At 36.2% G+C, this 15,191-nt stretch overlaps 1 protein-coding gene across 3 annotated transcripts in view; it reads right to left on the bottom strand.

Moving 5' to 3' along the window:
* The window catches only part of AGBL1 (AGBL carboxypeptidase 1), a 775,280-nt gene that overhangs the window by 200,084 nt on the left and 560,005 nt on the right, over nucleotides 1-15,191 (bottom strand). For all 3 annotated transcript variants that reach the window (XM_082681486.1, XM_082681485.1, XM_082681484.1), the window contains exon 22: nucleotides 1,397-1,560. In XM_082681486.1, the coding sequence (XP_082537612.1) occupies nucleotides 1,397-1,560 (164 nt within the window). The remainder of the gene's footprint in view (nucleotides 1-1,396; nucleotides 1,561-15,191) is intronic.

Raw genomic sequence — 15,191 nt, 5'->3', positions numbered from 1 at the left:
GTCTTCCCTCAATGAGCAGCAGAGGGGGAGGGGGGGAGATGGAAAGAAAGAAAACGCAGGCATGCCTGCACCCAGGATAGCTTAGCAAAGGCAAAGATGAAAAGACAAGTTGAAATATATATCCTGGCAGATGGAAGCGCTTGCTGTCAGAGGGAGAAGCTGAAACACCAACCACGATGCCAAGCACACCAAGCCTTCGGGCTCGGAGGGGTGTTGAAGGAGCTGGGGCACACGGAAGTGGTTGTGATGTCAAAACGAAATTGGCACAGTGACTTTAGGGAGGGAAGAAGTCTGGATTTACTTAAGTCTCCATAGTCTGTGATCTATAGCATCGTGTGATGAGCAAGTTAAATATTGCACTTAGGTAATTAAGTCTCAGAGAAACCAGTGCCTTCCAAAGCAGTATTAATTTACACTGCTAGATCTTTCTAGGCTTGATTGGCCATTTGGTGAGAAGTCACACTGGAAAGGCAGCCTAACAGTGGCAGGAGGAAAATTAACGAAAATGAGCTAGAAATAGGAGGCCCCAGTATTAGCGGTTTTCTCTCTGCCTTGGGACATGAAGTGCATGACAAGATGTTTCCTCATCTACCGGCAGGCACTCCCTCACCCAACAGCTCAATCCCCCGCTCCAATGCTTTGCTCAAAACGTGGGCAATGACTTAGCGTTCTTTGACTCCTCTGACGTTTCCTGATCTCTCTTCTCTCCCATTGCCTTTCTATCTTCCCTTCTTGCCCCCGAATACAACTTGTCTACAGTACAGGGCATCAAAAGGGCTTCTGCGGATAACAGTTCTCCCTCTCCTGACTCTTTAAAGATCCTCACTGTTCTCAGAGATCCATCCTTTCCCTGCCATGGCTGTGAGTCAGTTTCTCTGGGCCGGCGTATTCATCACCATCATGTATTCTGAGACAGAACACTGCTTTTTAAGAATGGGAAGATTAAAACATTTCTTGTCCCCAAGTGCCTGGATATTAGCAGCGAGATTGCCAGATTTTAGCTAATGACTCCAAAGTGACATCAGTATAAACAGTTATAAACACATAACACAAATCAGTTATAAACACATAACTGGCAAACATAAGCATAGGTAAATGTGCACGTGTGTCGCTAAGCTGCATCTTCTTTGCCATGAGCAAAACTTAATAAAAATACATATTTATAAATGTATGTAGCTTTATATGTGCATTTATGTACAAGTAAGCAACATCCTCCTTGTCTTCAGCAGGAAGTAAGGATGCCCCGAGTCTGGTTCCAATGGAGCACTACTACCCTACCTTGATCTGGCACCTTCTCCATATTTTCTCTCTGTCAAAGACCCATAGGTCTGTGTGACTTTCACTTCCCAGATACTCTCCAATGGAAACACAAAGGTTCAAATAGTGAGCAACTTACCGCTGGAGGTGGTGGTCCAGAGATGACTCCTCAGCATTCAGTAGACCTGCTGCACAGGTCAGCAGCTGATGGCTGCAGCTTACAGATTTGAGTTCCAAGATGAGGAGGCCCAAGCAGAACATAGATCCCATCTCCTCCAGTTCACTGGTACCAAACTGTAGACCCTGTCAGTTAAACAAAGCACTCAACAGTGAGTATAGGATGGAAACCGAGTGAAGACAATCTGAGATTAAGAGGAAGGACACCTGGACATAGGCCTATCACAGAAATTAAGAATTAATAGTATTTATCAGTCACTGCCCAATGTGTTTTGTTTTGGGATTTGTGGCTTAGTGGTTCTCAGTCTGCATTACATCAACCTTCAGGATTTCCCAGAATTACTCCCAAGACAGCAATGACCGGGTAGGGGTACTGGAGGGCAGGAGGTGTACGTGGAGATCCAGGAGTCACTTCCCCCGACTTTAGATAAAGCAGCAGTGCTTCTATCTGTATTTTACAAAAGGGTTTCACAGCTGAAACCAAAGTCTGTAAACAATATTACTAAGAGATACCCTTTTTCTCCCATAAATTTGCCAACCAACGGAGAAGAATGAGGGAGATCTCTCACATACAAACACTAAGAACTTAAAAAAACAAACTCATTTACCATTTATTTAGAACCACCTATTCAGCTGTACTAAGATAACACATGAAAGCAAAGCCATGACATTCATGCTATGCTATTATTCACGAAGTTAACAGATAATAATAACAATGAACAAACAACTTTATTGAGCATTTACTATGTCCAGTACTGTTCTGAGCCCTTTTACATGCATTAACTCAGTGAATCCTTAACAAAGTCCTATGAGGTAGATATTGTTACTGTATCCATTCCACAGAGAAGGAGATTTAGACCCATAGAACTGATACTTTATCCATGCCCTGCCAGCTAGTACATAATAGAGCCTCATAAATCACTTCTGACTTAACTACTCAACAAACAGCTTTATGTAGTCTAGGAGGAACCCTATTACATGGTGAGGTAGAAAGTGCATGGTTTTTGAAGTTAGATAAAAATTGGATTTGAATCCTGATTTTACTATTTTCTGACTGTGTGATCTTAGATATATGAACATTTGCCTTGATTTTCTCATTCATAAAAGGGATTATAATTCTTCCCTCCATATACTTAGATAAGTCATGATAGGAATATTTCAAAGTCCCCCAATATTGATCAGTAATAGCTCAATTTTTCTTTTATTCATCCTATAAAGATATTTAATATGACAGAATTCAATGTGGTCCTGAGGTCTTCATGTTTATAAAGTACATTTGACTTAAATGAAAAAGAATCAATTGTTGAATATTATATTTTAAGAAACAGATTTTCCATCCAAAGAACAGTGATCAAGAAGACAGGGATGTGATAGTAAAAATTTGAAAAGACTGGCCAAAAGTATCCCAAGGCAAAAAAAGTTCCAAGCCAGGAAATTGTAAGCATCACGAAAGAATTTCTAGGTAAAAGAATAAAGAAATGTGTAAGGTCCTCAAGTTTATTTTATTTTTTTAATTTATTTTTTGTTTTTTAACATCTTTATTGGAGTATTATTGCTTTACAATGGTGTGTTAGTTTCTGCTTTATAACAAAGTGAGTCAGTTATACATATACATATGTTCCCATATCTCTTCCCTCTTCCGTCTCCCTCCCTCCCACCCTCCCTATCCCAACCCTCTAGGTGGTCACAAAGCACCAAGCTGATCTCCCTGTGCTATGCGGCTGCTTCCCACTAGCTATCTATTTTACGTTTGGTAGTGTATATATGTCCATGCCACTCTCTCACTTTGTCCCAGCTTGTTTTAGCTGTTTAAAAATGTGATTTGCTGCATGTTTGGACACCTGTTTTCCTGAAGAAAGGAGACATTACTTCAGAGTTAAGTGAAGTCTGTTGTTCCATAAACAACGGCAGTGGGAAGGGAAAGACGTGTTTAACAAGTTATTTTCCTTAGGTCAATGGAAAAGAGCACTTTTTACAGAGAGAGAAAAATCTCAGTCTCTTTCCATGTGCCACAGCTCTGAGGGCTGATACTTTTCCTCTGCCCATTTTCCTGGCTGCTTTTCTTCATTCTGGAAGGGCTGTCTTGGTCACACCCTCCTCCTCAGTCAGAAGCAGGAGGCCTCCTCTTACATGTGTTACCCCAGCATCCAGCTGAACAGACAACAGTCCAAAAGAAGGAAGAGTCCTGGCGGAAATAAATCTCACAGCATGCACCATATTGCCAGGTCAGGGGCAATTTCTTCATACAAGTCAACTTCTGTACAACAGCAGACAAAATGATAGTGTTTTCATAATGCAAAAATAGTCCCATATCTCCGATATTGGTCTGTTTATTTCAGCCAATGGTTGGTATTATAAAATGACTATTCTAGAAGACCTTGAATCATGGAACTTATACCATTTATTGGCTGTGGGGTCTTGGGTAACACTTACTCTATTTCACCCTCTACTATCAATCTCACTTGAGTACTCTATACTTTTTACTCTCACACAGTATCAAAAACATTTGTTTATCCAGGAGCTTCCCTGGTGGCTAAGTGGTTGAGAGTCCACCTGCTGATGCAGGGGACACGGGCTCGTGCCCCGGTCCGGGAGGATCCCACATGCCGCGGAGCGGCTGGGCCCGTGAGCTATGGCCGCTGAGCCTGCGCGTCCGGAGCCTGTGCTTCACAACGGGAGAGGCCACAACAGTGAGAGGCCCGCGTACCGCAAAAACAAAAAACAAAAAAAACAAAAAAAAACATTTGTTTATCCAAACGGCCTCCTCTTACCTCCCACACCCAGCCTGGAGTGAAATCCTCAAAGGCAAGGACTGAGCAGTATCTGTTTTTTTACATCCCTGGCATGGAATACATAGCCTGTCATATGGCATGTCGTCCATATATTAAAAATGGATAAGTAATGGTTATAAATGGGTGGGTATAGAAAGGCATGGACGGAGTGTCTCTTGGATATTTATTATATTTGTTAAGTGAAACTTCATTTCTCTGAGTAACGAATAGAGGAATGCCTTTAAATTATGTTCTCCCATTGTTAAAGGTCATGAGCATTTTTTAAATTCTTATTTTATTTTTGCTCCAGGAGGTGCATTCACTCCCTAGATATGTTTGGGGAAACAGGTGGATAAAATTTAGAAATTCTGTTATATACTTTGGTCACTTACCATGTACTCATAGCAGCAAGGCTTTGGGTTAGTTTAAAAGTGCATCTTAATAAAACAGAGACCCAATTTTCCTCTCCCCCAGCTTAGTTTTGTTAATTCGGCTTTGCTTGTCACAGCCGATGACAGAAAGCCTGACTATAGTGGCTTAAACATAAATAGAGCTTTATTTTCTGCATATTATAAGTTTTGGTGGGTATGAAGTTCGTGGCATTATTTCAGTGTCTTAACAAAATCAGGGTCACTTTATCTGCCATTCTCCTGGTTTTCTCAACATGACTACAAGATGGCTGCTGTAGCTCCAGCCAGCACATCATCATTCAAGGAGGGAGAAAGAGAAAGTGGGGGGGAGGAGGTGACAGCATACTCTTGCTTACACTTTATTGGCCAGAACTGTGTATTATAATAAAGCAAACTCCAGCTCTACAATGGTCTGGTAAATGAATATTTTAGTTTGTTCATCCTCTTTAATAAAGACACGTAAGACAGAAGAGTGTTAGAAACAAGCGTTGGGTGAGCCAACAATGTCTGTCATATCAATATTCAGTTACCAATGCTGCCAGAAAGTACAGGTGCCTATCTTTTCATCACATTGGTAAGCAAAACTCACTAGCACAATTCTTTATATATATATACACACACATTAACTTTTCTTGATAATCTACCCCAAAATAAGTCAAATTTATAAGTACATCTGAACCCAAAGTTGCCTACCAACCTCATTCTCACTTAATTTTTAAATATTAATATAGGAAGAATATTTGTATTATTATAGAAAATTACTTATTTTAATATTTATGTTATTGCAGAAAATTACATATTGGTAAGACATACACAGAATCCACAAAAGATAAGTTTATAAAGCATGAATACTGATAACTGGTGAGCAAAAGAGGAAAAATAATTTAAAAACAAACGTGGAAAAATGTTCTTATTACCTAAATAAAAATGCCTCTTACACCCAGCATATTGGTAGATATATATATTCAGATTTGTAATATTTAGTGCTGACTCATGATAAAAGCTGGCACATATCCAAATACATGACTATGTGACATGATAATATCACTTCTGGGAACTTTTCCTAAGGAACTGATTCTAAATAAAAGTGAAGCCATATGTACAAACTGTATATTATATCAAGGTTATATATAATAATTAAAATTTGAGAGAAATAAAAGTCTAAATATCTAATAAGGAAAAAATGACTAAGGAAATTATAATGGAATAAATTTTATGACATATAATGAAGTCACTAAATGATAATTATACAACAATTTAACAATATGGAATATGTTTATGATTTAATGATAGGTGTGAAAAGCAAAATCCAAAGCACATAATGATGTGATTTCTGGTGAAGACTTAGAAATGAAAATTCCTCATGCTCGCTTTGGCAGCACATATACTAAAATTGGAACAATACAGAGAAGATTAGCATGGTCTCTGCACAAGGATGACACGCAAATATGTGAAGCATTTCATATTTTATTTTACCAGGGGAAGGGATAGATTGGGAGTTTGGGATTGACATGCACACACTGCTATATTTAAAATAGATAATCAACAAGGACCTACTGTATAGCACAGGGAACTTTGCTCAATATTATGTTACAGCTTAAATGGGAAAAGAATTTGAAAAAGAACAAATACATGAATATGTGTAACTGGATCACTTTGCTGTACACCTGAAACTAACACAACATTGTTAATCAGCTACACTCCAATATAAAATAAAAAGTTTAAAAAAAGCCATTAAAAAAAAAAACCCTCACATACACTTTCAGACACCATTGCTAAGATTTGCCAATATTACACAAACATTTGGGGGAGGGGGCTCTATAATATCAATAAAACATCCATGTAAGAAATACTTTTTAAAGTTATTGCTCCCTAGAAAAATGTTTAAAAAGCTATATGCAGTATGCCAATGAACTATTGTAATTCCATTTAGCAGTTGTAAGATCTTCTCTTTATCTTTTATATTCTGAAGTATATTTAGATTTATTTCTTTTATGTGTAATTCAGTGACACTAAAGATTGGTGTCTTTCATTTGTTCTAGAAAAGTGTCACCCATTATCTCTTGTAATAATTTATCACCCCCATTCCCTATCTCCTCAATAACTCTTAGCTCTACTTTCATATTTTTATTTCTATCACTGTGATTCTGAATATTTTATATAAATATTCCACTTTAATAATTCTCTCTCCAGCTTCATTGAACCGTCTCTTTAACTCATCCATCTCAAAAACTGTCTCTAAAACACGAAAAACAGAGTTATTTATATTCTCTACCTGATTATTCTTGAATATAGTCTTTGCGTGCATCATTTGTTGGTTTGATTTTTCTGTTTAATGTCAATAATGTAGACTTGTTTGCTCAAATATTTTATGATTTTTCAAAATTTCTAAATTTATATTTCTTTTCATTCAAAGAAAGTCTTTGTGGATTGATTTTAATGCTCTTGCCTCCAGAAAGAACTTGTGTTTTCCTCCCCTGGGCACTTGGGGACAACAAATCAAGGACCATTATAGGCTGAGGTTTTGGCTTGAGGCCTTTTGGGCTACACTGTACCATTGAAATATGACTCCAAATCTGCTTGAAGGAGGGTTTGTGTTGAGAAATTATGAATAAAGACTTTTCCATTTTTTTCCTGCTCTACCCGAAGCAATGGCCAAGACAGTCAGGCAAACCCACTTACTTGCTTCACAGATTGTGGTTTCACTAGTTTACTGACTGCAAATGTCATTTTTGGAGGTTCTGGCTTTGTGTGATTAAGTCTTCAATTAGTCCTCACATCTTGCATGGGCCTCTCTTTGTGTCCAAAAACCCAAGTTATAAGTGGATAGGGATTAATATCTGCCCCAAAGACCTACAACAATGTCTGGCAAAGCCTATCTTTTTAACAAAACTAGGCTTCATTGAACACCCTCTATAAACATACACAGAGGGAAGACATTACACCTATGTAGAAATACTGCAGTTGAAAAGGGTGGCACTCAAAGGACATCAAACAAGTACATTTACTACCAGAAATGAGAAAAATCTGGGACATTTCTTGTTTATATTCTTGGAAAGAATCAAGAGTATACTGCATTGGTGAAAGTGTAGCAAAAGGCATGATGAGAGAATAAGAGCACAGAAGAAATTGTACTATTGAGACGGAAAGTACAATGTCTAAGTTAAAAGACATTGGAAAGAATTAACAAACTGATGCAGAAAATAAAATTCATTTTGCATAGGACAGCTTTGAGAAATTTTCCAATATCTCAATGGAAAACTAGATAAACAAGACAAGTTAAATATATAAATAAGAACTGTAGAACAGATTCAGGCACTTGATCTTGGACTTTCTTGGACTTTCAGACTAGGTAGTATGGGAGTCATAACAGAAGTCAAGAAAAAGAAAAAGAGAGAAAAAAGCATGAAGAAAAGAAGAAAGAAATTCCTTACATTAAAAAAAAAATCTGAGACTGCAGATCAAACAAGCTCATCAAATACATGTGTTATAATTAATGAAAAGGAACAAAGAAAGTATAAAGATCCCTATAAATAATCAAAATTAAATAGTAAAATTTGCTCACACCACTAAATACCAAAGACAATGAAGCAACAACGTACAGAATTGAGGAGAAAATACTGTGCCTGAAAAATGTTGTTTATGTGTGAGGGCCTTAGGAAGATAAACCCAAGGAAGAGAAGAATTAAACACAGACCACACATTGAGAAGGAAAATTTCAGAATTTCTTTTAAAATATTATTGTAATCCTATTATTTATAATAACCAATACATGAAAACAACCTAAGTATCTATCAATGAACGAATTGATAAAGAAAATATGATATAGATAAAGGTATAGATATAGATATATTAGGATAGTAGTCAACCACAAAACAGAAGGAAATCCTGCCATTTGCAACAACATAGATAGACCTTGAGTGCATTACGCTAAGTGAAATAAATCAGAGAAAGACAAATACTGTATGATCTTACTTATATGTGGAATCTGAAAAAAACAAACATTGATACAGAGAACATATTGGTGGTTGCTACAGGTGGGCGGGTGGAAGTTGGGCAAAATGGGTGAAGGTGGTCAAAAGTTACAAACTTACAACTGTAAAATAAGTCCTGGGGATGTAATGTGCAGCATAGCGACTATAGTTAATAATACGGTATCATATATTTGAAAGTTGCTAAGGTAGCAAATCTTAAAGGTTCTCATCACAAAAAAAGTTGTAACTATGTGTGGTGATGAATATTAACAAAACATGATGATCATTTCTCAATATATACATTTATCAGATCACTATGTTGTACAGCTGAAACTAATGTAATGTTATATGCCAATTATAACTCAATAAAAAGTGGGAAAATATTAGCATAACCCTAAAACCAAAAAACTGATCATTATAGCACATAAATAAAGCAGCAAGACAAATAATTAATTATACAGCATGGTCTAGAGAGTATTTTTCTAAGAATGACATGGGGTTGGTTTTATTAGGAAATCTACTAACAGAAATGTTAACACATAGAGATCAAAAGGCAGAAGAGAAAAGAGAACAACAACAACAAAAAAACCAGGACCTTCTGTATGCATCCATTTCTAATACAAGTCTTAGTATATGAGCCCACAAGGCACTTACTAAACCTGAGAGGGCAGCATGGCATGGTAGGTGTAAACACAGGCCTGGAGCCCAGATTGCTAGGGCCTCAATCTCAGTGCTGTGCTAACTGTATGGCCATCAGGGAAATCATTTGACCTATCAGTGCCTAATTGTCTTATCTGTAGAGTGGGAATAATAATAATAATACCACTATCTATCTCATGGAGCTGCTGAGATAATTCAGTGAGGTAACATATATAAAAATTTAATTTAGTATGTGGCTCATTTCACATTATACAAGTATTTATTATTATCAATAATAATATCAAATGCCTATATAAAACCAAAAGTCAAAATTATACTTGGCATACCCAATCCTTACTAAAACTATGGTATACTCTCACTACTGTTATTTACTATTATTTGGCAGGTTCCAAACAATTCAATAAGATAAGAAAAAATGAGTCATACATATGGAAAGAAGGAATCACATTATTATTTGAAAACTGATTATGTACTAAAACAAACCAAAGGAATCAACTGAAACAGAAAATCTATTAGATATAAGGCAAGAGTTGAGTAAGTAGACAGGTAACAAATTAAATATACAAAAATCAATTTTCTTTCTATGAACCAGCAAAATAAATTAAGTATAATAAAAATTCCATTCACAATAGCAACACAACACTAAAATATTTAGGAATGGAATTAATAGTAAGTACTCTAAGGGTTATATGATAAATCCCAGGACTTTACCAAGAGATAACAGGTAAAATTTAAATAAATGAAGAAGTATGCCGAATTCTGGGAAAGCAGTGACCAATAGCATGCAATATCAGTTCTCCTCATATCAGTCTATGAAAGCGTAGAAATCAAAACAGCAATGGGGATTTTCAGACTTGGCAAACTAAATCCACTTTAGAAGAATACATGGCAAAAATATCCCAGAATAATTTTGGAATAAAGAGTAAAAATAATGAGGGTTTTCCTTTACAAATAGGCAAAAGATCTTACACATTTACAATAATTTGCTGTTATGGTACTGATGCAAAATATGGCAGCAGATCAAGGGAAGAATGCAGAAAGCACCAAAACCTTGGAATATGTGAAAGTTTGCATATGATAAAAGTGCCTTTCAATTCACCAGGAAATGGATTACGATAGAGCTAAAACAAAAACAACTGGTTAATATTTGAAGTAAAACTCTTAACACAAATATAAAATTATTTAATTTTGATTAAAGAGTTAAATATAAATATTTGAAAATCAAGCAATAATAAAGAATAAAATACAGATTTATATGTTCTACCATCTCCAGACCAGGAGGTCTTTCAATGCATATCCCCAAAGAAGAAACCATAAAGGAAAATATTAGTGAGTGGATAAATAAAATATAAATATATCTAAATTGCCTAAAATATTACAAGTGAAACAACAAACTAAACATAATTTTAATAAAGGGACAAATAACCTCACTTGATATAAAGTGCAAATTACTATAACAATAAAATATCATGATTTGCTTCTCAATTCAGGTTTAGCCTTGATCACTAAATTGTACTGATCTGCTGGTCCAAAGCTATAAAAAGGCACTATCATAGTCTGTTACCAATGAAGTACATATAGTTGCAGTATTTCCAAAGGACAATTTGAAAATATATTTCAAAAGCCTTAAGAATGTTTAAGTTCTTGGAGTTCATTCAAATTCCAGAAATCATTATTAAGAAAATAATCGTAAGATGAACAAGAAAGTCCTAAATGTGCACCAGTATATTACTAGTCAAATAAGCTTGAGTATATTCACATCATGGAATATTAATATTATGATGTGCTTTGAAGAGACAACACCATGGTGATAATTTCACAATAGAGTATTTTTTTAAGTATCTGTGGAATGCTTTAATTTCTTTTTTTTTAATTTTTTATTTTATATTAGAGTATAGTTCATTTACAATGTTGTGTTAGTTTCAGGTGTACAGCAAAGTGAATCAGTTATACATATACATACATCTATTTTTCTCCAGATTCTTTTCCCATATAGGTTACTGTATTACAGAGTATTGAGTAGAGTTCCCTATGCTATAAGGTAGGTCCTTGTTGATTAACTATGTTATATATAGTAGTGTGTGTATGTTAATCCCAACCTCCTAATTTATCCCTCCTCTCACAACCTTTCCCCTTTGTTAAGCATAAATTTGTTCTCTAAGCCTGTGAGTCTGTTTCTGTTTTGTAAATAAGTTCATTTGATCATTTTTTAAGATTCCACATATAAGTGATATCATAGGACATTCGTATTTCACTGTCTGACTTACTTCACTTAGTATGATAAACTCTAGGTCCATCCATGTTGCTGCAAATGGCATTATTTAATTCAATATAGTATTACAAGCTATAAATCCACTACAGTGTAGTATACCCATTGTGATCCTAATTTTATTAAAAAATTTTTAAACAATTTACATGTACAAAAATGTTAAAAGTAGTTAGAAATGCATGATGATGAGGGTACCCACTTTAATTTTTTTCCTTGTTCATTTTCCTTACTTTATTCTTAGTAATTGCTTTTTCACTCATATTTCCTTAAGCAATGCACCTAAGCCTGGAAAGAGTAGTATATCTGAATGAATATTATTTTATATGTGATTTTAAATTTATAAGTAAAATTAAAATTCATTTTAATAATTCCTTAGTTAAGTTAAAATTAAATCAAATATTTGAATTTAAATATTTAATTAGGACAAAAGGCAAAGAATAAAGCTGGTTAGTCACATCAACTTTCTTGAGTACCTGTTTCTTCCTTCACAAACATTACCTGGTATCCTCTAGATTCTCCTTAATTCCTTTAGGTCACTGAGCCTGTGCCTAATTTCATTTTGGGGTTAAACACCTTAAGGTCTAGTAAGAATATAGCAACAAGAAATCTACTCCCTTGGTATTGTCCCCAGAAACATTTTCAGAATCTTTACAAACTGCCGGCGTGAGTTGAGAGACAGTGACTTTTAGAGTTTTAAATGAGTTTGGAGAGGTTGTGAGATGAATTAAGTTTGTACATCCTTTGTCCTGACATGCACCCAGCAGAGAAGTTAAAACTGAGCCAATCCAGCCATGCAGATCTGTGAACTCTAATAGGTGGTAGAGAAGAAAGCGAGAAAGCCGGTGGGCGGGGCTCCTCGGCTTCCTTGCTTATCTAATGCTTTCACACTGAAGACCAAATCAATCGCGAAGCATGTTGATGTCTCTGCCAGACTCCATCTGATGGGCTCCTGTGTACAAAGCCCCTCTGTATCCATCCTTTCAGCCCCAGCTTCCTAATCCATTACTGACAATTGTTTCCTTAGTAACTGCAAAAAGGCCCTATATTCATGGAAACAGCAGGGCTGAAGGTGTGGGCTGGATTTCAAATGTGTCCTTTATTTCTATGCTGGACCTTCCGTGGGTCTTTTATTGGTGAATGTGTGCTTAAGCCATGAATGACACAGCAGACAGCTAAGTCCTCTGTGATTGCCTTTCCATGTCTTTCTGGACCACGCATATGAGAGTAAATATGAATCAGAGACTGTATCTTAGACAGCCTAGAATTTGAGCAGAGAGGAATCTTAGCAAGCTTAACTCTCTGTTTTATAGATGCATAAACTGACAATGCCTTATACAAGGTTATGTAGCTAAGTGCCAGTAGAAATGGGCTTAAAATAAATGTTCCCCTGACACTAATCAAATGTCCATGTCAATACACAAGGCTTCAAACTTCACATTCCTGTTTAATAAAAGATTTGGAGTTCATCTTTTCTTAGAGGTTATGTGCCTCTATAAGTCTTACCTTTCAGCAGGAATAAGCACAAGCCCAATCATAAGCAATTAGGTTGTCACCTTCCTTCTCTATTTCCACCCACTATCCCTGGCACTCATCTTCCCTGGCCCTTTGATCCCTTAGCTCTGCCCTTCGTTCCTGAAACCTGCCCTAGCCCACCTTATGATGACTAGCTGCAACAATCTCTCTAGCCCTGGGTCCCTAGAGGTGCTCTGAGATCTAGTTTTGAATTTTCCTTCTAGTGTCACAGATTGGCGGGGAGGGTGGGAGAAGGTCCCCTGCCTCTGTCTAAGAGTTATATACAATATTTTGAGAAACTTGTCTGAAAAAGACAATGACCAATCAGAACAGATGCTGGTCATAGCAATGGAGCAGAGTTCTGCTTTGCCAGGTTTGTATCCTGTGGTTTCTGAATCTTGATATGGTCCTGGAGGAATATGGAAGAGGAGTGAGGGAGAACACAATAGTGAAGGGGTGGGTGGGAGTTTCACCTGGAGGGCATAAGCAGTGGCTATTAATGCACAGATGTGAAAGTATTTCAATTCCCTACACAGTGGAATACCAATCCTAACCCTTATCCAGGTATCCAGGCTCCACACCAGTCCGTCCAAGTACACCCAGTCTCCCTGTCTGGTGAGGGGCATGGGACACAAACCAAAACTATTTTCAAAAGGTGAAATAACATTAAGATGAAACTGCAGCTCCCAATTTTCCATAAATATAGCTTCTCCCAGGAGAGTGGCCCACCAGACATGCCTTCACTAGTCACGTTGGATGGCCAGTGGCTTTGGGAGGGTAAGAGCACCATAGCAATATTCAAGTCCAGCACTTCTCAAAGTGTGGTCCCCAGATTAGTGTTTGCCTGTGAAACGTTTGTCAACACTTATCTGTGATGAAATAAGAGACCTGAGACTGAATATAAATCAATCATGTGACTAAGTACACATGTTTATTTCATCTGATTGTTTTTTTCCAAGGAAGGGAGCACTGTGATTGTGCTTATTTCTATTCTGGTACAAGTTTCCTATATCTTTGCAGCAACCGATGAATCAACAGTTCAGGGACCAGACAGTTTGTGTAGTACTGCTCCAGAATAAGCTCCCCAATAAGGCCTCGGCTTTGAACAATGCAAAAGGAATATTTTGGGAGTCAACTCTCCGGGATCTGAATCTCAATTCTGCCACTTCTTATCCCAATGACCATGTTCAAGTTATGTAACATCTTTGAATTCAAGTTCTTCCTTAAAATGAGAAAATATTATATATCACTTAAGTGTTTCTATGAATATTAAATGAGATATAATGTGCACATGTGCTATACAGATGCACAGAGTAGATGCTCCATAAATGTGAATTTCAGGCATTTTTTTCTACATGCACTATTACACACACGGGCCTAGAAATCTGTATAAATCACATTTATACATAACATATAAATGTATGTATGTCCTTAAAACCTAAAAATAGAGTTACCATATGATCCAGTGATCCCAATCCTGGGCATATATCTGGAGGAAACTCTATTTTGAAAAGATACGTGCACCCCAGTGTTCTTGGAAGAACTATTTACAATAGCCAAGACATTGGAAGCTACCTAAATGTCCATTGACAGGTGACTGAATAAAGAAGACGTGAAATATATACATACATATATATATATATATATATATATAAAACGGAATATTACTCAGTCCCAAAAAAGAATGAAATATTGCCATTTGCAGCAACATGAATGGACCTAGAGACTGTCATACTAAGTGAAGGAAGTCAGAAAGAGAAAGACAAATACCATGTGATATCACTTATATATAGAATTTTTTTAAATGATACAATTGAACTTACTTACAAAACAGAAATAGACTCACAGAAATAGAAAACAAACTTGTAGTTACCAAAGGGGAAAGGTGGAGAAAGGATAAATTAGGAGTTTGGGATTAACAGATACATACTACTACATATAAAATAGATAACCAACAAGGGCCTACTGTATAGGTAGGTATAGTACACTGAACTATAGTCATTATCTTGTAATAATCTATAAGGGAAAAGAATCTGAAAAAATATTATATATATATAAAGTGATTTAGTTATATATAACTGAATCACTTTGCTGTACACCTGAAAATAACACAACTTTGTAAATCAACTATACTTTAATTTTTAAAAATGTATGTACGTAT

This window comes from Grampus griseus, assembly GCF_964374135.1.
Source record: "Grampus griseus genome assembly, chromosome: 2".
NCBI lineage: Eukaryota > Metazoa > Chordata > Mammalia > Artiodactyla > Delphinidae > Grampus > Grampus griseus.
Note: the sequence above shows the minus strand (reverse complement) of the source record. Positions and strands in the feature narration are given on the sequence as shown.